The sequence below is a fragment of the Podarcis cretensis genome (assembly GCF_951804945.1).
Source record: "Podarcis cretensis genome assembly, chromosome: 9".
NCBI classification, from domain to species: Eukaryota; Metazoa; Chordata; class Lepidosauria; order Squamata; family Lacertidae; genus Podarcis; species Podarcis cretensis.
The window spans coordinates 22,343,016-22,368,952 of NC_137178.1; the positions used below are offsets into that span (position 1 = coordinate 22,343,016).

General features: G+C 42.1%; 1 protein-coding gene across 1 annotated transcript in view; it reads left to right on the forward strand.

Annotated features, from left to right (window-relative positions):
* Positions 1-25,937, forward strand: part of BANK1 (B cell scaffold protein with ankyrin repeats 1) — a 172,506-nt gene that overhangs the window by 14,334 nt on the left and 132,235 nt on the right. Inside the window, exon 2 of the mRNA XM_079990215.1 lies at positions 4,870-5,271. Coding sequence (XP_079846341.1) covers positions 4,870-5,271 — 402 coding nt within the window. The remainder of the gene's footprint in view (positions 1-4,869; positions 5,272-25,937) is intronic.

Here is a 25,937-nt window from a genome sequence, read left to right on the forward strand (position 1 = left end):
TCAAAACCTACTTGTTGAAAATACACACAGGAAGCATGCCAGGCAGAAAATCCCAAGGACACAATGCACATGAATTATTACACTTTGTAGAGTGTATCAGAGTGCACTTAGTAGTCCTTTCGAGCTGTTCCCTTCCACCCAGTATTGATGACTGTTGGCTGCATAGCCTGTTCTTTAGCTATTTGGTGGGTAATAGGGTTCCCTCTCCATACCACAATTGATCAGTGTTAAAGTCACTTTGAAATCAGCACATTTGTTTTCTAGATCCTTGAAAATGGAGAAGGGATGATAGTGCTACCATTTGTGAGATAATCTAACAAGCAGCATGTCTTATGATAAGGGACAACTGTTGAAGGTCAATGGGTCACACAAGAAGCGAGGGAGGTGGTCCCCAAACTAGTGACTATATGAATAATATGGGTTCCACTGTGTGCCAATTGATATGAACTTTCTGTCTGTATTGCTCTATCTGTGATGCCCCATTCATACAGAGAAGCTGTCACTTGATGTTGCAATACACAAGTGATGGTTGTGAAGTAATGATAATCGAGTGAGCATGCAAGTGTGAATTAGACTTGAGACTTTGGCTACCATAATGATCTCATGCCTTCTCCTGCATCTTTCATTGACTCACCCTCAGTTGCTATCAGAAAATGGGTTGTAGAAAAAGTCTTCTTAATACCACTTACCATGGAATTTACCATTTCCATGGCTGCCGTAAACTGGCTTGATGCCCAGGACTGCACCTGAGACCTTCTGCATGCAAAGCTGATGTTCTACCACTAAACTATAGCACTTTCCCCAGATATGGAATGGCTCAGTTGGTAGAGCATGAGACTGTTAATCTCAGGGTTGTAGGTTTGAGCCACATGTTGGGCAAAAGATTCCTGCATTGGAGGGGGTTGGACTAGTTGAACTTCAGGGTCTCTTCCAACAATTCTGTGGTTCTATGATATGGAAAGCAACCACTGGATGCTTGGAAGTGAATGTGTCCATCTGCACCTTTTTCAACCAGACTAACAGGAAAAGGCAATATTAATCGAGTTACTTTTCTATTCATCTTGCATATTAAGAAGTATTCTCTCTAACTGAGAACCAGGAACTGCACACTATCTAAGGAGGAGGGGAAGCAACCTTACTCCTCAACACTATTTTTCATCCAAAAAGTAAACACATGTATGCTTCTAGCATCTCTAGGCTGGTGGACTGTTAGATGGCAAATTCATAAAGCAAAACCGAAATCAATTTAGGGTATGGGTAGAATAACCCAAAGCACTTTAGCAGCGCTCTCGGATAATGGGAAATGATGTGGGGGGGGGGGTCTAAGTCATATGGCTTCAAAGAAATGTGCCACTAATGGAAAGGAAGATGATTAAAGGCTGCTTATAAAACTTCAGAGTGCTCTTAGTAATCAAGCAAGGTGCTGGCTGGAGAACACTGCTTTCTGGAGCCAAGACTGCTGTGTTCTTATGTTGGGAAATTCTTTCTTTAATCTTATAAAGACATGGGTGATTGAGTTTATAGACTTTTTAATGCATGGGAGAAATGCCTATAGCATCATGGTAGAGCATAAGGATGGGTGAGTCTGTGGATTTTGGTTTATCTCTGTTTTTTGTTCCTCCAATCTTAAGAACGGTTTTCCACATTTCCACATCAGTTTGCAAAAGTTTGTTGTCTTTTTAAAGAGAGCCCTCATGAAATTTCACCATGTGCATATTTTTGTATGCAACTTTGTCCAACGTACACATTTTTGTAAAGTAATTGCTTCCAATATGATGCATTCTGTATATTATATATGGTGATATATGCACATTATTGCCTATAGCATCATGGTAGAGCACAGGTTTTTTTGTACATATTACTTGGCTGGAGAACAGCATTGCAAAATTTGGAGAAGTGCCAGTTTGGGAGGACTGCTGTGTTTCAGTTTGCATATTGTTTTGGAAAGTGCAAATAAGATAGGTTTGCTTTTAAATGCAACCTACATTGAATTTGTGGCCCATCCCTAGCTGCCGGCCTGCTCCCATCCCCTCCTATATCCCCTGCATATATCACAAAAGAAAATGCTCATGCATTTCCTCAACGTCACAGAATCAATATTTCTTTCTGAGCAATGGTTAGATGCCACATTTGGTGGTTCTGTTATATTACGCCTTTATGGGTGGCTGCGCACCAGTAACCTAGAGAATGCTTTACCTTGTCAGAAAGCTCCTATTATGCTCTGGATGACAGCACACAATTGCTTCTTGTTCCTCATTGTAGAACTAATAATACATTTTTATTCCACAGGGCTTCCAAGTACAAAACAGGTGAAGCATAGCTTAATTTTGTCAAAGTGTGATAGGTTCTATTAAGTTTTAAGAGGGCAACATTCCCCTTAACTTACATTTTATACATGAAATGCAGGAGTTGCCTGTTACTGCAGCAGCAGCATGTAGAGGTCAGTGCTGAAACTACGAAGGAAGAATTAGGGTACCATTACTGAAATCCATTGTCTACCCTTCCCCATTTTTTAGCCCTCTTTAGCCTTCAAAAACTCTAGTTAATGGGCCATCACAAAAGCTTGGGGTGATCCTTCTTTGCCTGTCTCCTGTAATTCAAACAATGGTAGATGATCCTTTGTTCAGTACCTGGAATCTTTAGGTAGGTCTCCTGTCTGAAATCCTAGAGAGCCAATAACCATTGGGCAGACAATATTGAGTTAGATGGACCAATTCTCTGATGGGTTTAAGACAGCTTCCTATATTCCTGTGTTCAGTGGGGCTTAAGTCGGTGTTCCCCAATCTTGTGCCCTCTTGTGGACCACAACTCCCATCTGCCTCAGCCAGCATGGCCAATGGTCAGAGTTGATGAGTTTGGCAGTCCTAAAGATCTGGATGGCATGAGGTTTTGAAAAGCTGGTATGTGGAATTTCAGACATGCTTACCTAGGAGTAAGCCCTGTTAAACTCATTAGGACTTACCTCTGAGTAGACATGCCTAGGCTAGTGCATATTCCTACCCACAATAATGTGTAAATATGTCCTATTATATTATAGTTGCAGTTAATTATGTGGCACGAATCTGAACTAGCTATATGACAATTCTAGTAGAATTCTACCACCAGTAACCAAGTAAAATGACAGTATTGTAGTTGAGAGCAGGGTGCATTTCATGCCCTCTTTTTAATTTTCTTTTTAAAAAAACCTTTACAAAACATGGCTTTGGGCTGCTTTTCTTTGCTGTCTCCAGCTGTGTTACAGTGTGACAATTGCTGTGGGAGCACAGTCCTATTATGCTTCCTGCAGAAATAAGCCTGGAGCAATTGAACTACCTATATTCATTGTTGTGTCACATTGTGCCATGCAACACATTGTTAATGATCAATAGACCTAGTGCAGCTAATAGGTTCTTATTCTCTACAGTAGCCATGTCACAGGTAAGATTATGCTTCACATGTCACTTCATTTTACCTCCACACAATGCAGCCAAGCTCCCAAAAATAAATAAATGTGAAGCCTGTCTGCTTTAATTTAACATGAGATTATTTTTAAAAAACATGTTTATATGCAGACCTATAAAAAAAGGAGCACAAGACATCCCAGGAAAAGTACAGCCCAGAGAAGGAACTCAAGATTAACTCTTGTCTGTACAGTATTGTTCATTTTCAGTTTATTGTGAAAAATCTCACTGCCTTGCGTCAAGGAGGAGTTCCAATTGCAGCTGTCCTGCTTTAGAATCTTGTCAGGCTAGAACAGGGATAGGGGGAAAAGATCAATTCAGGTCACATTTAAAGGTGAATCTACCTAACTCATACTTCTTTAAACAATACAAATTGAAACACAGGCATCTTTTGAAATTCACACTTGTACATATTTTACAGTGCAGTTCCCCCAGCCATGTAATGTGTACAAAATGCATACAATACGTGTGGGTATCATTGCAAGGAAGCATGTGTACATTAGGAGAAATTTTCACAGGAACACTGATGAATTTTCATGAGGACTTTAAAAAATAATTGCAAACCAGTGTGGAACTGTGGAGACCTAAAGTTAAGATTTGATTATTATTTTTTAATGAGAAACTCACTTCCTGCCTGCGAGCAAAGAGGATCCTGGGAAAAGCTTCATGAAAGCTAATGCATGAGCTTCAGCAATCCCCTCCCTTTTAATATTCTGAGCCTGAACGTTCACCTGTACTGAAGAGGATGAGGCCCTTCAGATGCCTCAACCTTCTGAGCACAGTGACCAGTTTGACATCCCACTCCCCCCAAAAAGGAGAATGCATCAGCAAAAAAGAGAACAGAGATTTATATGAAATTTGTGTGTGCTAATATATAGATGCAAATTAAGAAATAATGAGTATAATTTAACCAGAAATAAAATATGTCTCACCATAGCACCATAGTGAGGAAGACTAGAGTGGCTAATAGTACGTCTGCCCTGAATATATATATATATATATATATATATATATATATCTGCTGGATTTTGCCTTAAATGAAATTCAGTGTGAATTTGGAGGTCCTTGCTCAGGTGAAAGAAAGCTTAGCAAGAGACTTTGGAAGGCTACCAGCATTGCTCAGTAACATTCAACTGCCAGTCCAGTTAGCTGTTGTACATGGACTGGAAGCTGCCATTTTGTCCTTCACCATAGGCAGCAAAATCCCCTGGGCTCAGTATGGTATTTTCTAAAGATCACCAATGTCAATGGATATATCAGGTCTGATCCAAACATGGCAATTTTTCATGCTAGTTTCATGCAAATTTCTTCATGAATGGCATGGAATGTGTTTGGGCTTGTGTGAACCAATCTTTAATCGCATCTGAAATTATTAGCCACTGATATAAAGTGACACTTATCTGTAAATCTTTTTCTTTTTCTTCTTCAGAAAATGCACAGAGCAGTCTTGTTATTATCCATGAAGAAGATGCAGAGGAATGGGCACTGTATTTAAAAACAATTTTCAAGCATCTCTTATCAGAGGACAGAATCTTGCTTTACAACATGGGATCTCCATCCATTCACCCCCTGGGATTGCCATCCCTGGGATCTTACAGATGTAAACTGCTGATACTTTCAAGTGGACTTGTTAACTGTCTGAACAAAAAGAAAAGACGTTTTCTGGACAAGATCCTTCAGCCTCCTGAAAGGGTGGTTGTTTTGCTTTGTGGGATTGAAAGTTCAGACACTATCTATCAAATATTGAATATAGACCCACACAATCCGCTGATTACCACTAATCATGATCCAGAAGTCTACCTTGCAGTGATTACTGGCATTATTCAACAAGGTAACATCTTTCTTTCTTTCTTTCTTTCTTTCTTTCTTTCTTTCTTTCTTTCTTTCTTTCTTCTTCCTCGTCCTCCTTCCTCTCTCTTAAAAGATCCACTTTATTTTCAGGGACTGGGGCACAGCAGATAGGTGTGCTTCCACGTTTTTTGAGACAGTCTTAAAATATTCTGAAGCTCAGCAGTTGGCTCAACAAATAGTTTAAGCCTAATGATGATTTATTTGTCATATGGTTTTGTCCCAATAAGCAGGAATGGTTTTTATATTCTTTCCATCTGAAAAGCAACTTTGATGTGATTTGCATATATTACAGTAACATGGACGGTGTGTGTGGGGGGGGAGAGAAGTGAACTGAAAGAACCTTTTATTGCAATTTTGTAAAAAAAGAAATGCATGTATCCATGCACACACTCTTTTCTTGCATTTTTTTGTAATGCAAGCAGTGGAGAATTCCTAATTAGGTGTTACCAACCTTTGAAAGCCACATTTGGATTTTTGAGTGATGGGGATTTCTGGTCACTTTTCTCCTCACTCCCTCAGATCACCCATCCTTGCCCAAGAGAGTAAAGATGCAGACAGATGTGTCACTTTGTTTTTCAAAGAGAGCTCAGTAAAACTTGTATCCGGTAGAATTCATCTGAAAGAGGAAGTGGGAAAGAAGGTCACTCGTCTCACTTCCTCTTTCAACTCTATGCATTTTCAAGGGAGGAAAAGGTAACAGAACTCATCATGACTAAGGGGACAGTGAGTGGGGAGCTCAGAGGCTTCGTAGGCACCAGGTGAAGACCTGAAGTGCACCATTGCACTCTCTAGAACTTCCTTGTGATTAGTGGGCATGGGGCGGCTAACAAGGGCGTGGACAGTCTGAGCTTCTCACATGTGTGGATGTTAGGGGTGTGTTGTCAGCAATGTGTCCCAGCTCCCGGTGATCATGTGGTGCTTTCTTTGATTCAGTCATGAAAGGGGCTTAGGAATAAACAGGGATGGAAGTAGCAAGATGCTCCATAATCTGCGAAGGCCCTTTCTCTTGTCTCACCCCAGCCATGCCTCAACACTCGGTGGGACTCATAAAAAGGCCACTCCTCCTGATGTTAGGGAGAAGGCAGGATAGAATGGGAAGTCATCCCTAAGATATTCTAATGACCTAAGCTGTTTAGGGCTTTTAAAAGAATATCATTAGCAGCATGAATTGTGCTTAGAAGCAAATGGACAACCATGGAAATTGGTCCCACGGAAGTGAGCCCACCAAGATTTTTGCAGCTGAATTCTGGACCACATGAAAAGTTCTGAAAACTTTTCTAAGGTAGCCCCATGGTTGTCCTTAGTTCTTACATAATGGCTCAATTTGGCCATAATTGTGAATCCAAATATTTTATTTACCCCTTTTTTATTGCAGAAGAGACCTAATAACGTAGGAACATAGGGAGCTGTCTTATACCAAGTCAGGTCATTTAGCTCAGTACTGTCAACAATGGCAGTGGCTCTCTGAAGTTACAGACAGAAGTTTTCCCAGCACTACATGAAAATGATGTGGTTTGAACTTGAGATCTTTTCCATGCAATGCATGTGTTATGTTACTAAGACACAGTCCTCTAGGTCTTCATTCTTCAATATTTGGAATATATTCTTCATATGATAGTTGTTGTTATGTAAGTTGGCAAGTCTAGCTAACTCCTGTGCTTGGTTCTCATATATAAAAAAATAATAATCAAAAGCTTCAAATATTGTACAAATTTGTACAATATTCCAGCAATACTATAAATTGCACGAATGGCCAAGTTCACTATAGATCAGTGATGGCCAAACTTGGCTCTCCAGCTGTTTTTGGACTACAACTCCCATCATCCCTAGCTAACAGGACCAGTGGTTAGGGATGATGGGAATTGTAGACCCAAAACAGCTGGAGGGCCGAGTTTGGCCATCACTGCTATAGATGATAGAAACGTTTTCTTTCCTCTCTACTTTTGCAGCATAAAGGATTATAAGTGCCAGGAACTTTAAACAATATGTCAACTAAAAAAGGTAAAGGGACCCCTGACCATTAGGTCCAGTCGTGGCCGACTCTGAGGTTGTGGTGCTCATCTTACTTTACTGGCCGAGGGAGCTGGCATACAGCTTCCAGGTCATGTGGCCAGCTTGACTAAGCAGCTTCTGGCGAACCAGAGCAGCGCACGGAAACTCTGTTTACCTTCCCACTGGAGCGGTACCTATTTATCTACTTGCACTTCGACGTGCTTTCAAACTGCTAGGTTGGCAGGAGCTGGGACTGAGCAATGGGAGCTCACCCCGTCATGGGGATTCGAACCGCCGACCTTCTGATCAGCAAGCCCTAGGCTCTGTGGTTTAACCCACAGCGCCACACAAAATATCAAATCATTATATTGTAACCATATCCCCTTAAAATTACTATAGAGCAGGAAATGGTTACCATATATTCAGATATTTCCCCAAGTGTATCCTAAATGTATTATATTTAAGTTTTTAAATATAAGGCAAATGGCAAAATGTGTCTCAAATGAAGTACCTCTAAGTCAATGGAAGATTTAAGGATATGTCTAACTCTCTCCAATTCAGATCAATGGGACTTAAAAGTACTTAATGCTGGCTATAAAAAAATGTGTACTTCATTAAAAATGTAGCTTCCCAGTTTAAAGTATTCAACCATGCTTGAAAACCAAAGATGTCACAGGAAAAGGAACTAATTGTGATGTATCTTCATTCTCTCTGCACCACATCACCTCTGCTATAGTAGGAATACGGATAGTATCCATCAAGAAACTGCAAAAGGACTATATGAACTAAGAACATTTTAGTAACAGTGCAGATGCATAAATATTAGAGTTGCTCACAATTGCCTCCCAAAAGGAATTCAGACATTGGGCGGGGGGGTTGCGATAGAACTGCCTATGCAAATCCTTACTTTTCTTCTCCTATGCCTTATGGTTAAATTCTTGTTGAAAATACTCTTGAAGCATATAGTTAAAGATTTCTGATGTGTATCTGTTGGCTGAAAGAGGAAAGTATTTACATGCACTAACAAAGTGAAATAGACTTTGTCTCCCCACCACCCCCAGTTAAAATACTTGGCAAGCATGTTTTCTTTTTCCACATGCAAAGGGCCCATTCTGTGAGCCTAAAGGTAAATTAATGAGAGCGTGTGCAGTACAAATCGTTCGGCAACATCCAGCCCATAGCTTCTCATTATGGGTTTTTCTTGTCCCTTGAAAGCATGCTAGAAAAAATATTATGAGTGTAAAAGAAGCACTCAAAAGCCATAAAAAAGCATTTTAGTTTGCATGTGCATGAAGACTAGGTCCATTTGTCCCAGTTTAATGCTAGAATACGCCCAGGGAAATGTAGGAATTATGGGTCCACTTGACCTGTAAGAAGCTTGCAAAGCACTGCATGTACCTTAATTTCCCAGAATGGTGGTATACATAATGTTTCTGGTAAAATAATATTCTGCATGCTATTTCGTTCCAGCAGTAACTTGGAATGAGAAACTTGGAGGACCTGTAACAAAAGCACTGTCATATTACCTTGAAAGACAAGCAGGGTTTACTTGCCTGGCTGTTAAAACTGGATGTATTAAACTCCTGCAGCCATAACATCCTGAACATGTCTGATCTCAGAAGCTAAGTCAGATCAGGCCTGATTGGTACTTGGATGAGAAACTGCTTGGGAACACTGAGTGCTTTAGGCTAGGCATGGACAAGAGAATAGTTTAGTCATTGTGGTAGGTTGCCACTTTTGGCAGCATCTGAACATTCAGTGAAATTTCTAGTTCAGTCTTCCTGAGAACAACAGAAGAGCCCTGCTGAATCCTATTTCCCACAAGAGCAAAGCAGAGGCATTTGGGAAGCCCAGGAGTATGGCATAAAGGCAATAACTCTCTCCTGTTGCTGTCCCCCATCAATGGGTACTTTGAGGTTGGAATGCTTGAGCAATTTGCTCTTTGTGGTAAAGGTAAAGGGAGCCCTGACCATTAGGTCCAGTCACGGACAACTCTGGGGTTGCGGCGCTCATCTCGCTTTACTGGCCGAGGGAGTGGCGTACAGCTTCCAGGTCATGTGGCCAGCATGACTAAGCAGCTTCTGGTGAACCAGAGAAGCGCACAGAAATGCCGTTTACCTTCCCGCTGGAGCAGTACCTATTTATCTACTTGCACTTTGACTTGCTTTTGAACTGCTGGGTTGGCAGGAGCAGAGACTGAGCAGCAGGAGCTCACCCCGTCATGGGGATTCGAACTGCCGACCTTCCAATCGGCAAGCCCTAGGCTCTGTGGTTTAACCCACAGCGCCACCCGCGTCCTGCTCTTTGTGGATTCCAGTGCAAACACATCTGATCAGCAGCTCTTGGACTGATGTCTAAATGACAACACAGTTATCATTTGGATTTCACATTTCTCTAAATTTGGGGGAATAAGGACTGTAGCTCAGTGGTAGAGCATTTGCTCTGCATGCAGAAATTCCCAGGCATCTCCCTTGGCACCTCCAGGTACAACTTGGAGAGACTTCTACCTGAAACCCTGGTGAGCTCCTGTCAGTCAATGTAGACAAAGCTGAGCTAGGTGGACTCAATATAAAGCAGCATCCTATGTTCTTCCTGTAAGGTGCAGTTCTTGGCTCAGTGTGTAAGAAACAAGAGAGAGGGGTGCAACCAATTAATTAATATGCCACAACTGCCAGAGTGGTTTCTAAGTGGGTGACAAGTATAAAAGCAGCTACAAAAAAATAAAAACAGAAATAGAAAGATGCATAATAAGAACACAAATAAAACAATTCAGTTGAAACATTAAAATAAACATTCACAACTAAGGTTTATGATAAGACAAGTCTATTAAAACAGTGCAACAATTTAACAATTAAAATAGGAGATTGGGGTAATGCTGATCTGGACAAAATGCTGATTTGGGACACTATGCATTTAGAATATGCATGTTTTCTGAGAAAATACTTCAGAAATGCTAATTTTCTGAGAATATAGGTGAAAATGCATATTTAAATAGGAATTTCATTCTTCTGTCTCTGACTCCACCTTCTTTAAAGCTTTTTCTGAATTAAAAAAACAAAAACAAAACCCAAATCTTGATTCTTGCCCCCCATCTCCAAGAATGCAGTTCATTTTGACTAGATAACCTGTCTAGTACACAATTGCTTCTTGTTCTAGCTGCATTGTCTTTTTAAAATAACCTGCTTGTCACCAAACTTTTATACCTCTTAGTTCTGAACACGAAGAAAATAACTTTGCACTGAAGTGAAATGAATCATCTCTTGGGGTTGAGAGAAAAGCCAATTATATACCCATGGGATATATTACCAGAAATTACAAACATTACCTTGAATGCTAAATACAGATAGTTACTTAGAAGCAAAAAGGTTTCCTTTCTCGACTGACATTTCCCCAAGTTTCTGGCTAGAGAGTTTAATTGTGGAGGAGGATTATTAAGAAAGAGTCTTGCTTTTCTACATTTTTATTCCAATCGTATTTTGAAATGTCTACAGGAGTGCAGACATACATGCGGATAGATTCTCAATTCAAGAGAAGAAATCCCCATTAAGCCAGGCCCCCCTCTGTGTGGAGGAACTTGTGAGGGAAGTCTAAAGGATCTGCAGTCTAGGCCTGGCCCCACCAATGAACTTCTGCACATTCTGCATGTGAAAGAAGCCTATGAGGCCCCAAGGCTAGGGTGGGGAAGAAATTAGATCCAGCTGGCACTTAAAGGTGCTTTGTTGCCTAGAAAAATGGTGCAGGAACGCTGCCCTGTCCCTCCTGCTTCTGCGCCAGTGGAAGAAGGAGGGCTGCTCTGTGGTTGGGCAGAGCTAATGAATGAGGAAGAAGACTTCCATGAGCATCAGGTCTGCAAACTGCCTGGTTCCTCCTGCTTGCACAGGCAAGCCAAAGAGGCAGAGCAGCTCGCAGGGCTGATGCGCATGGAAGACTTCTTCCCACACCTCAGCTGTTAGCCCGGGAAGCTGATGAGCCTCATTAAAGCCCCGCTGCACCTCTGGCTCATGAGTAGACCCTCTCCAGAGCCCACAGAGGATGTCCTCTTTGCGCTCCAGGGAGAATCTTCTCATGAGCCAGAGGCATAGCTGGGGAAATGTGCTGGAACAATGTTCTGGTGTGTTCCAGCTGATCAAAAACCCTGGGTCTACCTGAGTTACGCTTTCCAAAACAATATGCACACTTAAACATGGGCATCTTTCAAACATGGGCATCTCTGAATTTTGCAATGCAGTTCTCAAGCCAAGTAATGTGTACAAAAACGCATATGCTAGGGTAAAGTGTGCATAAATGTGCATACAGTCATACCTCTTGTTACATTTGCTTCAGGTTAAATCTTTTCAGGCTGCATCCCGTGGCAACCCGGAAGTACTGGAAAGGGTTACTTCTGGGTTTTGCTGCTCGTGCATGCACAGACACTCAAAATGACGTCACGCGCATGCGCAGATGTGGTGAATCACGACCCGTGCATGCACAGACACGAGTTGCGTTCTGTTCATGTTGTGAACGGGACTCCGGAATGGATCCTGTTCACAACCAGAGGTACCACTGTATATTAGTGAAGAGAACATACAGAAATGCTTTATATTGGGCTGAAACTATAAATATTAGGAAGCATATGCTTGACAGCAGCGGGTGGCACGTGGCAGCGGCACATGGCAGGGCCAGGGCCATTGGCTGGGCACCCACAGCAAAAATATTGTAGGTTCCAGGCCCCCCTGGAGTTGGTGCCAGTACCCTGGGAATTCCCTCGGGGGCTCCCCAGATGGTTCCTCCCGCTACTCCTCTACAATCAGCCAGTTGATGACAGTCTGCATAAGCTTTCTGCAAGAAAATCAGAAGGAATGCTCAATAAACAGGTCACCCGGAGTAAGGTGGACTAGGGTTATTATTGCCATATTGCAGATGAGGCCTGATGATGGATGACCAAGGGTCATCCCAGAGAGTTCATGGCTCAGCTGGTCCCTAAATAAACCAGGGACGTCCAGCTCATGGATCTTGCCCTTAAACAAAATGCTCCAACTGGCACTCAGACATCCTTGTTGTCAAAATATCCATTTCTTGGTGAATAAATAATTAGAAGATTAATTTGAAAGAAGAAAGTATGCTTTTTCCCTGTTGCTGCCAGCAAAGTGTCAAGTTGATAAACATTACATAGTGAGGAGAGGTTATGAGATACTGGGATTAAGGAGCAGAGAGATGGGATAAAGCACACCTTTTCAACTGTGTTTTCAGAAGTTTGACTGGCTTGAAAACTGAGCCAGCATGAATCACTTGGCACTCAAATCATGATATAAAGAGAAACAGGATCCTCAGTGTTGTGTCAGCAAAATGTCGCCATAGTTATGCAAGCTCAGAGCATTGAAAAAGAGTTTGCAGAAAGCTTGCATTTTCCCTGTAAAAAACAATATCCTATAAACATATGCAGGTGGGACTTGCAAGAAAATCCTTGACATCTTTCAATTCCAGCTGGTCAGTACAAGAATTTTATAACTAAGAAATATTGCCTTAATTAACTTTCTCCCTACCTGCTCCCGATCCCGTTTTCTGTCGTTCAGATTGTGAGCCTGACTATCTTATCCTTGAAGTTTACAAGTCTCTCTCTTTTGGACAAAAAATGGGATAAAATGATGCTTCAAATGCAATACCTCGTACCTACAGGACCACCTCTCCTGGTATGTCCCACAGAGGAACTTATGGTCTTCAAATAAAAACATCCTGAAGGTCCCAGGCCACAGAGAGGTTAGGCTGGCCTCAACTAGAGCCAGGGCTTTTTCGGCTGCTGCTCCAATCTGGTGGAATGCTCTGTCACAAGAGACTAGGGCCCTGCGGGACTTGACATCTTTCTGCAGGGCCTGCAAGACAGAGCTGTTCCACCAGGCCTTTGGTCAGGGCACAGCCTGACTCCCTCCTTTGGCAATCTTTACAGAACTTAAGCTTATGGTTGCCATCAATTTGATTTTAATTAATTTTTATAATGAAATGTTTTTAGAATTTTGCACTATTTTATTGTTGTTAGCTGCCCTGAGCCCGGCTTCAGCTGGGGAGGGTGGGATATAAATAAAATTATTTATTGTTATTATTTATTATTATTATTAATACATAGATAAAATGTTTCAGTGCAAAGTCTCTATTCTGGATTTCAAAGAGTCATGGCTGGTGGCGCAGTTCGCCTTGGGCAGAGCTGCATTGCTGACTTGGTTTCTCCGTGCCATACATCATTGTTAGTTGCCAAGAGGGAGAGAGGGGAAGGAACATTGAGCTTGGGGCAATATGGGTGCAACAGTGAATGTGGTGGATTGGCTGAGCTCCCCGCTGCCTTGCTCCCCCCCCCCCGCTCTCCCCCTTAGGATCTGGCCATGACACCTGTCAAGACTTCGAGAAAGCTATTCCTCCCCCTGTTGCAGCAAAAGCAGAGAAAACAAAGCAGAGTCCTTTTTAATGAGTTTTATTCAATCCTAATAGCAAAAGAGGGACACGGGTGGCGCTATGGGTTAAACCACAGAGCCTAGGGCTTGCCAATCAGAAGGTCGGTGGTTCAAATCCCCACGACGGGGAGAGCTCCCGTTGCTCGGTCCCTGCTCCTGCCAACCTAGCAGTTCGAAAGTACATCAAAGTGCAAGAAGATAAATAGGTACCACTCCAGCGGGAAGGTAAAAAGCATTTCCATGCACTGCTCTGGTTCACCAGAAGCGGCTTAGTCATGCTGACCACATGACCCAGAAGCTGTACGCCGGCTCCCTCAGCCAATAAAGCGAGATGAGCGCCGCAACCCCAGAGTCGGCCACGACTGGACCTAATGGTCAGGGGTCCCTTTACCTTTTTTATAGCGAGATACAAAAGAACACAACAAGCCTTAACAATGGCATTGCTCCAAACTGGGCTTCTCCTCCCTCGCAACAGCATCTCCCTTTACAGTGGCTGCTCGTGGCCAAATGTCTCTGATTCCGTTTTTCCTGCACCCTTAATGAACACCGAGTTCTGGGAGAAGGGGGGCCAGAAGTTCTCTCCAGTGATGTGTCAGTTGCCTGCCCTGTCAAAATTCCCCTCCACTTCTTCTAACACTTCCCAACTCTTTTGTTCGTCTATCTGTGAGCTGTTACTTTCCTCAAACCCCTCAACCCCCTGCTGTAAATCAATGCAGTGTCAGGAGAGGGTGTGTGTGATCTCCACCATTCCTCATCCATCTTGCCCTCTTGAGTCCAATCCCTGGCAACACCTGAGATTAGGAAGCAAGGTCAGCAACACAGCCCTGTCTGGGTTGCCCCACCAGCTGCTAATTATTCTGACCATTCCTCTCCCTACTTTATTTTTATGTCTCCACTTCCCACTGCATTTTAGTTAGTATTTGATAGCTGCAGAGCATACTCTGTCTCTACTGGGCTGCTTTTTTTCCTGATTTTTTTGTTGCGATGCTTCACACCTTAGTCCTCCCTCAAGCCTGCTGATTTCGCCCTCTAGTGCATTGAGTGGTGCAGTTTTGGCTATGTAATCAATGGCACTTGCCACCTACAATAAAATAAAATAAATGATGGTTGCCCCTATATTGCCCCAACAGAATAATAATTAAAAAATTGGAATAGCTCAGCGCATTAAGTGTAAAGAATGGTGAAATCTGTTTTCTCAAAACATACATTAGCTAACTTGTTTCCACATTAGAAACAAACACACTAGAAACTGTGAGAGCAGGGACCGCTTCTCAACCAAGGTTAAATTCTAAGGATTAACAAAACTGCAATGTTTAATTTCCCGCAGTTTCTTGGCAAAGGAGAAGGATAGGGAGCGAATCAGAGCAGGCGAGGCCCAGCAGAGAAGCTTCTATGGCAGCAGGGACGCCTTCTGAACCAAAGTCAACTTTTTAGTTTAGTAAGGTGCTATTTGTAAAATTGCAATGCTGAAGTGTCTTCAGTAGTTTTACAAGGGAAGAGGATGAGGAGGAAACAGGAGCAACTTGGCCACACCACTGTGACTGCTCATTGGCCATGCCCTCATGACACCCTAGGAGCCCAACAGGTCTAGTGAGCACCATCCATCATGACTGGTGGGCCCCATAGCACTTCCGACATTTTACCTTGGATCGGCAGCTACAATGCAAGACCTCTGTGTGTTTTTAAAGGCATGTGTGAGTAGCAGGGATTGTGAGCCAATCTTGGTACATGTCCTCTACAGCACCATGTCATTATTTTAGAACAAATTCACACGTTTTGAGTGCGCACAGGTAAAAAATACCCAACGACCACTAAACACTTTAATCCAAAAACACTTCTTACTGAAGTGTGAAAACACTTCTTACTGAAGCATCTGCCTCATTCCAAGCATCACCTAGTGTGATCACTTGTTGCACAGTCAAGGGAAAAGAATATGGTTTCTTCTCCTTCTTTAATTCCCTTTGGGTAGCATCACGCGTAGCATAATGTCTTCTTCTGGGCTGAAATAGCACAGAGTCTCCTTTGTATACAAGAGCATTTTGCTGGCATGAAGCCATCAGAGATAGTTGTTGTGTGCATGCCAGAGAGCTACTCCACATATTAGAGTGAGTAAGAGTTGCGGAATGAAATCTACACTGACATAATGTTTTAGTGGCTTCAGCGACTGCCAAATAGGTTGCTGACTATTCAAATGGATTGCATATAAAGACCTGAATGGCTAGGACTCCAGTGGATCTCATTCGTTATGAGCAGCAGGAATTGCCCTACCTATTGTCTGAACCAGAGGCTCCCAAGCTGTGGTCTGCAGACGATCAGTGGTCCACGAGCTTCACTGGGGTGATCTGCAGTGTGTCTGCATGAAAAAGTAACTGTGAATGGGGGGCACAACACATTCAAATGATTTTAATTGTATATTTATTGCTTCTTTAATTTCTTATATTTATATTCCATTTGTCCAACAAACTATTGGTCTGCTCTCCATAGGAACACAGGAAGCTGCTTGAGAATTGGACCATTGGTCCATCTAGCTCAGTTTTGTCTACATTGACTGGAAACAGCTCTCCAGGGCTTCAGACAGGGTTTCCTAACCCAGCTTGGGGATGCTGGGGATTGAATTTTGGAGTTTCTGCATGCAAAGCAGATGCTCTATCGCTGACCTACAGCACTTCCCCTTGATATAGAAAGCAAACTCTGGATGCTTGGAGATGGATGAATTGGTGTGATCTTTCCCAAGCCAGCTAATAGGAAAAGGGTCCTGTTAATCCAGCCAGTCTCCTCTGTTGCATATGAAGGATTTTCTCCTGAGCACCCTTCCTTCCTTCCTTCCTTCCTTCCTTCCTTCCTTCCTTCCTTCCTTCCTTCCTTCTTGTTATCTTATTTTTAAAGAGCCCCAGGCAGCATTGAATGAAACCCAACAGCAACCAAAGACTTATGGATAAAAAACAAGGGTTTTTACATGACTCAGTGGATATTTATGGGCCACAGACATTTAAAAGCTTATTTCCATGAAAGAGTATCCAAGCATTCCACCTTTCTGTCTCACACACTGAGCTTATGGAAGAGTGTCAGTTCTGTTGCCACTGAGAAGCCACTGCCCTTTTACTCACACTCTGGGCATTCTCCAAAACAACCCCAATTTCACCACCAGTAAATGGGGCGGTGAAATTGGGAGGGGGTCGGCCTAATCTTAGTTCCTCCTCCCTTCTATACCCCAGATTATCTTGTATACCGCAAGTGGACCTGGTCATGGATCTCTCCAGTACTAACAACCTGATACTTCACTATCTAGTAAAGAGAGGCATGAGAGGTTTGTGATTTAAGGGCTGCTTCAGACCTAAGTAGTGGTACTTGAGACTGTACAAAAAGCAGAGGTGGTGATCTGGAGGTAAAGGACCTTATATTTAGAGGGAAAGAAATGGATGTAATGGTGTGCTCTTTGTGGACACTTCAGAAAATAAACAAGGGAAAGGCTTTCAGAGGAGTAGTTGTGTTAACCTGTTTTAGCAGCAAGAACAACAGAGTCCTGTTGCACATTAAAAGATTAACAAATGAAGACCAGCTTAGGAAGGAAAGTCCATTGACTAATGAAGAAATGTAACACCATGCAGTTTTTCTTAGGCTCAACTGCATCAGAATGAGAGAGAATCATGCTTGAATTCTCCTCTGCACATATGCCTTCCTGCGCATGGACAACTATGGACACAGGCTAGCTTAGAGTGCTTCTCTCTGAAACACTAGTTTCTGGTATGCAGGCAGAGAATTTTTGTGTGTGAAGGAAACATAAAACGTGTGGTACCCATACAGGAGTCTGATATGGTACAGTTCAGAAGAACCTGTATTGCATGATTCTGTACTGCACAATCCTGTCTAGATCAGTTTAGGGTTTAGAATTTCAAACCACTGCTCAGTAAACAGACATTCATGTACTTTCCAATTACTTCAGTGGCTTCATATCCATGCAGTTGTATTCAGCATTGCATCTTTAATTAGTTTTTTTTTTGGCGGGGGGAGGAATTGGGATGCCTTTTTGCCTTGGAATCAGCCAAACCTCCTCATGTGATTGATGACATTTATCTCCTACAATTCTCTCTATTTGATTTGCAGATGCTGTTAGTTTTGTTTAAGCCTTTGGCAGATGCCATTAGGTTAATGCGCTTCCATAGTTCAGTTTGCCCTAATATAGTGTTGAGAAAATGAAATTGGGTCGATGTTTATCCATGACTGTGCCTGAACAGCAATTTCATACAACAAGTACCTCTGCTTTTGTGACACCTGTACCCATTGTTTTACCATTGGGCCTTAGGGCTGTACTCCTGATAACTGAGACAATGGTGGGTGGTGGGATGGTGCTGTGCTACTCACCTGATTTCCATCCAGCTGAGTTACTGCAGGATTGCAAGTCAAATTATTCTTCAGGTGATGGAGACAAGGACTCTGAACCTGAAGGGGAAAGACATGGAGGGCCAGCTCCAGAAGTAATGCTATCCTCTGGCTCTGATGACTCCACTATAGAAGACCCTGGAAAGCCTGAGTTTCTCTTGCTCCATTGTGGTAGCAGGCCTCTGGAGAGGGATGTGCCTTGAATCCAAGCAGCATCTTGCAGCACAGGTGGTGGTAAGAGTCAGGCTGCACCTGCTGCTATCACTATTTAAGGGCTCAGTTTCAGCTTTTCACTGCTGGGGAAGCATCAGAGCACTGTGTCTGTCTAAGTCTGGCCTGAACCCCACTTTGCCTTGAGCCCAGCAGGAACCTCACCTACATCTGGTTGACCCTCACATCACAGAGAAGGGCACATGGATAAAGAGGGGCAGGGTGAGATCAGCATGGTGCAAATGCAATGACAGAGACAATCTGGCACTCCTGGAGGCCCAATTGCACCATGCTGAACTCAGTGCCACTGCGTCCCTCCCTCTCTGGTGTGCCACAGCAACTCAGTCAGAGGACAGGTGAGTTGCAAAGCCGTACCACACTGTTTGCTGTTATACACAGATTACTGCTGAAATCATTACAGCATACTCTGTGGTGCCTATTTTTCAGATGGACTTTTTTTTTTTTAAGGGCCAACACCAAATGAGTGTTTTGAAGCCTCTTACCGGTTTGGCTCATCCCTAGTTTTGATCATCTTGAAAACCACAATGCATTGCTTGCCTTTCTGATGCATTGTCTTTTTGCAGCTCATGCAGAGGTCAATATTTATGGGTACCGGAAAAGCAGTCCAAAATTTTACAATAGTCTCTTGTGCAAAATTCCAGAATGTATTCATGCTTTGTATTCTCAAGAGTGCCTGCCAGACAAACTGATGCTCCTGCTCCTCTCCTCTGCTCCACAGAGATATTGGCTGGTAGAAGGACTGTGTGGGTGTGTTGCACATTTGGTATGTGGTGACATTAATATGTATGCATGGTGACATCACAGCATCTCATTTCTGGTTCATGACTGCAAAGCAATTTTAATAAGGCATGGTGGATGTGAAATTTTTTGGACGTTCAGTTTGCGGCGTGATCTGAGCCTGGGATGAAATTTTCTAGAGAGTGTTCAAAGCAGCCCTTGCCTTACCAAATGTATTTTCAGTTAAGTGTTGCAACTTGCTGGCTGGGATGTGCATGGTCACAACTTAGTGCACCACCCAAATACAAATTCTATATTTGATTCTGCTGTAAAACTTTCCGAATTAATCTATGACTTCTTTCTGAGGTGATAATATGATATGATATATACTTAAGCATAATGAGCACTGTATCACACAGATATGAATTTGGCCACTCCAAAGGGAAGCATTTGATATTTCCCTGGCATGTATTATACTACTAGGTGTTTTTCCACATATTACATTGAGTTCAGAGGATTTGTGGCATCTAATAGTGTTTGACTTAGGTGTTGCCATAAAAGTTCATGAACATTCTATGTGACCTATGCAGTACATACATTCTGAACATGTTCTGGCTATGTAAAGAGTTTTGTGGTTGTTTAGTCATTTAGTCATGTCCGACTCTTCGTGACCCCATGTACCAGAGCACTCCAGGCACTCCCTGTCTTCCACTGCCTCCCGCAGTTTGGTCAAACTCAAGCTGGTAGCTTCGAGAACACTATCCAACCATCTCGTTCCCTGTCATCCCCTTCTCCTTGTGCCCTCAATCTTTCCCAACATTAGGGTCTTTTCCAGGGAGTTTTCTCTTCTCATGAGGTGGCCAAAGTATTGGAGCTTCAGGATCTGTCCTTCCAGTGAGCACTCAGGGCTGATTTCCTTCAGAATGGATGCGTTTGATCTTCTTGCAGTCCATGGGACTCTCAAGAGTAGCACATAAATATTCTCCATATTCTGAACACTAAAGGGTTAGGAAAAATAACCCACTGCTCTTCATGGCAACAGTGCTACCTATTTCGTTCTGGGCAGGGCTTCAGAGGCAGAGGAGGATTTCGGGGAGCATGACCGGTTCATTCACATTGAGCGTGGAGCCTTGGGGTTGTGACAACTATGCTGTAGAATGGAAGGTGAGAGGTGGAAGACACTGTTGGTTTCACACAGGATGTTTCTGAAATTTGAGAGCCCAGTGTCCACTCCTGTGGGAGCTAAGAATAAAGGAAGAGTTCTGCTGGATCGATCCCAAAGGCCCATCTATTCCATCTCCGTATTTTCATAATAGTCAGCTAGAGGCCCTGGGAAGCCTGCAAGCCAGGCAGGAGCCCAATATCTCTCTCCCTTCCATTCTGAAACAGCAAATAATAGGTGGGGAGCCCCACTGCTTCCAGCAAATACAGGAGTTATAATATACATACAGTAAAATCAACTGCTCACTACAGGGTCTCTATTTTAATTAATTGGGAAGTTGTGTGCATCCAGCGAGTTCCTACTGTGCTCTACTGGTGTTTCAGGTAGTGTAGTGCAGTTTGATCCTTGCATAGTGGACCCCCTCAGTGTAGAACTGCCTGCTTGCAGGGTTTTGATGGAGGGAGAGCTGCTGGGATCAGACCTGCAGAGCTTTTAACAGAGTACTAATGGCTTTGCTCTCTGTTCAGCCGCAGCTGCATGACAGCTGCAGATCATCTTGTTTTGGGCACCCACCTTCTCTTTTGTTGTACTTGCACAGCAGCTGCAGCAGCCGTGCCCCCCAGCACTTCACAGGTGAAAACAAGGATATGCTTTTAGCGCTGGTGCTCATACCAAGGATCACTTTGCAAGTCCCACCTGCTCCAGGTTTGCCCATTGTTAAAGGCTCTTCTCAAGTTCTGTATGTTGTATTCATCTACCGTAGCATTGGGAGTCTCTTTGGGGTAATGGGGTTGGTTAAATCTATTGAACAGCAATATGTTCTAGGAGCACAACACTGATTGCTCAGGTTTGGGGGTGCTTCCAGAGGGGGACCTTATATCACAAATGGGCCATTTAGTTCTGATATTTTTTTCTGTGTATGTGTTTTACACACCTGACACCTGCAATCAGTGCATTGTTTCATCATCAAAGGTCCATGAATCATGGTTCTGCTGAGTAGCCAGTGTGGTGTAGTGGTTCAGAGTGGTGGACTCATAATCTGGTGAACTGGGTTTAATTCCCCACTCCTCCACATGCAGCTGCTGGGTGACCTTGGGCTAGTCACACTTCTCTGAAGTCTCTCAGCCTCACTCACCTCACAGAGTGTTTGTTGTGGGGGAGGAAGGGAAGGGAGATTGTTAGCCGCTTTGAGACTCCTTAGGGTAGTGATAAAGCGGGATATAAAATCCAAACTCTTCTTCTTCTAGCCAGTTGTCAGTTGTGGCTGTTGCTGATGTGATATTTGTATTGGGCACCTCTGACACCTGTAGTGCACACAAGCAGCTTGTGGAGGGGGAAGAATCAGATCCCTAGCTCATCCTTCTCCCTTTGCCCACTCCCAAACCCAACACCAGGTGATAGTCCAACTTTGGAGGTATGGGTAAGATATTGTGCTAGGCACTGAGTACAGGGGCAGTTTCTAAGGACAGGGAACCTGGGAACTTTCAGATATTGTTGAACTACAACTCCTATCATCCCCGACCATTGGCTATGCTCGTTGGAGCTGATGAAAGTTGGGAGCCTATTATGTATGCAACAACTGCAGCAAGAATACTCATCGCAAAGTATTGGAAGACACAAGATTTGCCCACCCTGGAAGAATGGCAGATGCAAGTGATTGACTATATGGAACTGGCAGAAATGACCGGCAGAATCCGAGACCTGGGAGAAGAGTCGGTGGAAGAGGACTGGAAGAAGTTCAAAGAATATCTCCAAAAACACTGTAAAATGTTTGAATGTTAAAATGATGTTGGATATAAAGAGAATAGGGCATCAGTGACATGGTAAAAAGAAAAAATGTAAAAATGTTTTGAAGAAAAAAGGGGTAAGACCAGAGTACTATTATGTCGAGACTAAACAAATGATATAAAGGATTAAGTTATAAAGAACATGTGATAAATGGTTTTAAAAGGAAAGGAAACCAAATGCATAATAGGCTGAAATGTATAATATTGAATAAGACTGGAAAGAGGGTAGGGAATTGTTGAACTTGATTGTGTAAAGGGAAACATAGAAAAGGGAGATGTGAGGAAGTCAGGAAAGAAGGTTATAAAGATAGTAAGTAAGAAATAATTTTTTCTCTGTTTTTTGTTCTTTTTTTGATTATCTCTACTTTTTTATTTTTGGACTGCGCTATTTTTGATTGTCTTTTTGTTCTGTTTTTTCTAACTGTGATATTTGTTTTATTATGCAAAATCTTAATAAATATTATAAAAATAAAAAAAAATGAAAGTTGAGAGCCCAACAGCACCTAGAAGGCCACAGCTGCCTCATCCTTCTCCTAAAAGGAGAGGGAAGTTGCCACTGCTAACATAGTGACCAGATCTGTGCATCTCTGTTCCATCATGCAAATCAATTAAGCAATTATTTCAGAGGCAGAAAGAAAGGGGAGAAAAGTCTAATAAAAACAACAACACCCCAGGTAAATGAAGCAATCCTCAGAGCAGCAGTTAAAAATTCTTAATAACTATCTCCTACCTCCTTTCTATAACCACAAAATATCCAAGAGCCTCTGCTTATCAGATAACCAGGCTAGCATAGCATTCTGGCAGTTTAGGTTTTGATGTGTCTAACCATTTGCGGTGACCTGTGCTCTTGAATAATGAAGGCTGCATATGAGGACGTGATGTGTTTCTCTTCCTCAAGACACTAATTGGATGAAAAATGCTTACACCTGGTAAAGCGAGTGGACTGGTGCAGTAGAGAGACTCCTTTTGCGCATAAAGCAGAGCTCATATCAGTACCAAATTTTATTGTTGGTATCGCCCATCCACACAAAAATGTAATGGTTGATCTCATAGACATACACAATACAAAGATTCTTTTCAAGTTATCCATGTGATTTTTTAATGCATGTGCTTAGAGAAAGAGAAAGAGAAAGAGAGATGTTTTATGCTTGGCAGTAGACCTAAGTGCATTTATGGGCATGCTGCAGGCTGGTGGCCCTCTTAAATTTAGAAATATGGTGGCAATGCGTCCCACTTTATAGAAGACAACCCTCTGTTTAAAGGCACCTTCATGAGGGGCTGTCTGGTCCAAGCTCAGTTTAAAGATAAAGGACCTCTAGAAAGGATAGCAAGAGGGGCCTTGAAGTTGCCCATTAACAGTTAGCACTTGGGCAGTAGACTGAGCAGGTGGACCAGGCCAGTCTTCCCCAGTATGGTGAGCGGTTTGTTATATACATTTATATAACATTTATATACATTATAGTAATGATGTCTAGATTTGCATTTATATCAATAGCTAGTAAATGAACGTTTTATGCAAATCTGTACTCTCCCGTATCCTTCATTTTCATGGTGTGTAAATGGCTACTCTGTTTAGAAACAGTGTAACGCACACAAAATTATACGTAGTCCATGGTTAGTTGCACTCATAATGGCATTTTTGTCTCATTCAAATAGCAGAGGCCAATGAGCTCCATGAAGCCTTCTTGCTTTTGATTCTGATATTATTAATATTGCCATCATCAATACAGTTGTGGAATATGCTCCGCAGTAGTGCATGTTGGCTGCCTTAATTCTGGAGAGTCTTAGATCACAGTAATTGATATCCGTTAGCTTCCTTCCATGTAAGTGTGCTTATGAGCTCAGCCAAAGTGCTGGAAGACTAATCATATGAGGGGAAGCTTATGGAAATGGATATGTTTTTTTTTAAAGGAAAGAAGAATGGATGTGTGTGCGTTGGCAGCTTTCAAATACTGAAAGGATGCTAGAAAGATAAAGCAAAACAATTGTTTGCCCTCTGCACTGAGGATGTGACAGGAGCAATCAGTTAAGCTACAGGAAAGCCAATCTGAGTCAAACATTTGGAATTCTGTTTGTACTGTAAGAGGAACTTAACCACATTGTGGAATCCCTGGGTACTTTCAAGAAAAGTTTGGAGAAGGCACATTAGGAATTTTTAAATTTTATAACAAATAAAAATACAAATCCCAATCATCATATTATATACATTTATTCTCCCTCCCCTCCCCCTGGACTTCCCTCAACTCGCCCTCTACTGAATTATCTGATTTTATTTATTGTCCCCTGCATTTTTTTATATAAAAGTAACTTCCCTTACCATTTCTTTAAATTATATGTTACTGTAATAAAGTTGTGAACGTTTATTCAAAACCTGCCAATGAATCCAGTCCGTTTTGTTGTTTCTGCAAATAAACTGTAAATGGTTCCCAGACTCTTTTAAAAAGTCCTTTTTGTCCTTCTCTTGTAGTTTATCTGTTAGCTTACCCAATTCTGCATAGTTCATCAGTTTTTCTTGCCATTGTTCCTTTGATGGTATCTCAAATCTCTCATTGGGAAAATTTCAAAGGTAGTCTCTCCTTTTTTATATTAGAATTCTATGATTAAAAAAATAATAATCATAAGGAATTTATGCAATGTGTCCATTAAGCTTAGTATGAGTTTCCCTTCTGAGTTCACTGGCATTTTTCTGTAGTTTATAAGGGAATGAATTGATATACAACAGTTAAAATTATTCTTTACACAACTATCTTCTCATTTCTTTTTAAACTAAACTTTTCTCTTTCAAGTTGGGGTTATTCCATTTACACATCACTTTCCACTCAAAAAGTTCCAAAGTGATTTACACGGTGGAAAATGCCTTAGAAACATATAAACATGAAAAACTGTTTTAGCAGGACAGTGGTGTACTGTTGCTACTGGCCAGAAGAAAAAACAAACAAACAAAATTGCATTTGCCTGGTGCCAGAACAATGTCAAGGTTGCAGCCAGGCACACCCATAAATGTGGGGCAGGGGGTGGGCTTCTACAGAGAATCCGATATGCAACAGATTTTAAAAATATTGCATTTTTTTCTGTTTAGAAAGAAAATGTTAACCTTTACCAGAAAGGAAAGGAAAATGAGACTGAATTATGGAGCAGCCTAATGCCTTTTACTATTGCATTTGATTTGCACTTTTAGAAAGCAGCACTTTCTATATAATTCCCTTAAGTCTAAACCATGTGGGAAACACTCTCCTCCTTTAACAAGTCTGTGTCAAGCCACTGAAACTGTGGACCTAAGTTCATCTTGTCCCTTAGTTTCAACAGGTCTCCTCTGTGTAGGATTCACATTAGCAACAAGCTTGTGTGTAAATAATAATAATAATGATAATGATAATGATAATAATTTATTATTTATACTCCCAGCCACTCTGGGTGGCTTCCAACAAAATATTAAAATACAGTAATGCATCTAACATTGAAAGCTTCCCAAAACAGGAAGCTTTTAGCTTTTTAGCAGTCGTCACAACTTTGGCAGCTTAGTAGAATAATCTACTGTATATCTTAAACACCTCACTAAACTCTTGCTGCATCTGAGCAAAAGTTAGGGAGCTCAAAATGCAATTGCTTTGGCAGAGAAATGTGCTCAAGAGTAAAAGGATGCATTGTGTTCAACCACATGAAGGTGCATGTTCATAATGACATTGCAATGCTCATCCAAACCCTAGTTACTGAATATATCTTTTGATGCTCTGAAGAATGAGCACCTAGGGTTACTTGTCAGTACATGAAACCTGTCCATGACTACCAACACTGACCCCATCCCCAATGCCACCTCCCACAGATCTTGGTCCCTGCCCCCCTCCCTGTCTCTGACATCATGCCCACGCTACTGCCAGCTCTGTCATCACAACTGTACCCTTACCCTTATTTTTCACATCACACTCATACTTTATTCTTTTAATGAGATCAAGGA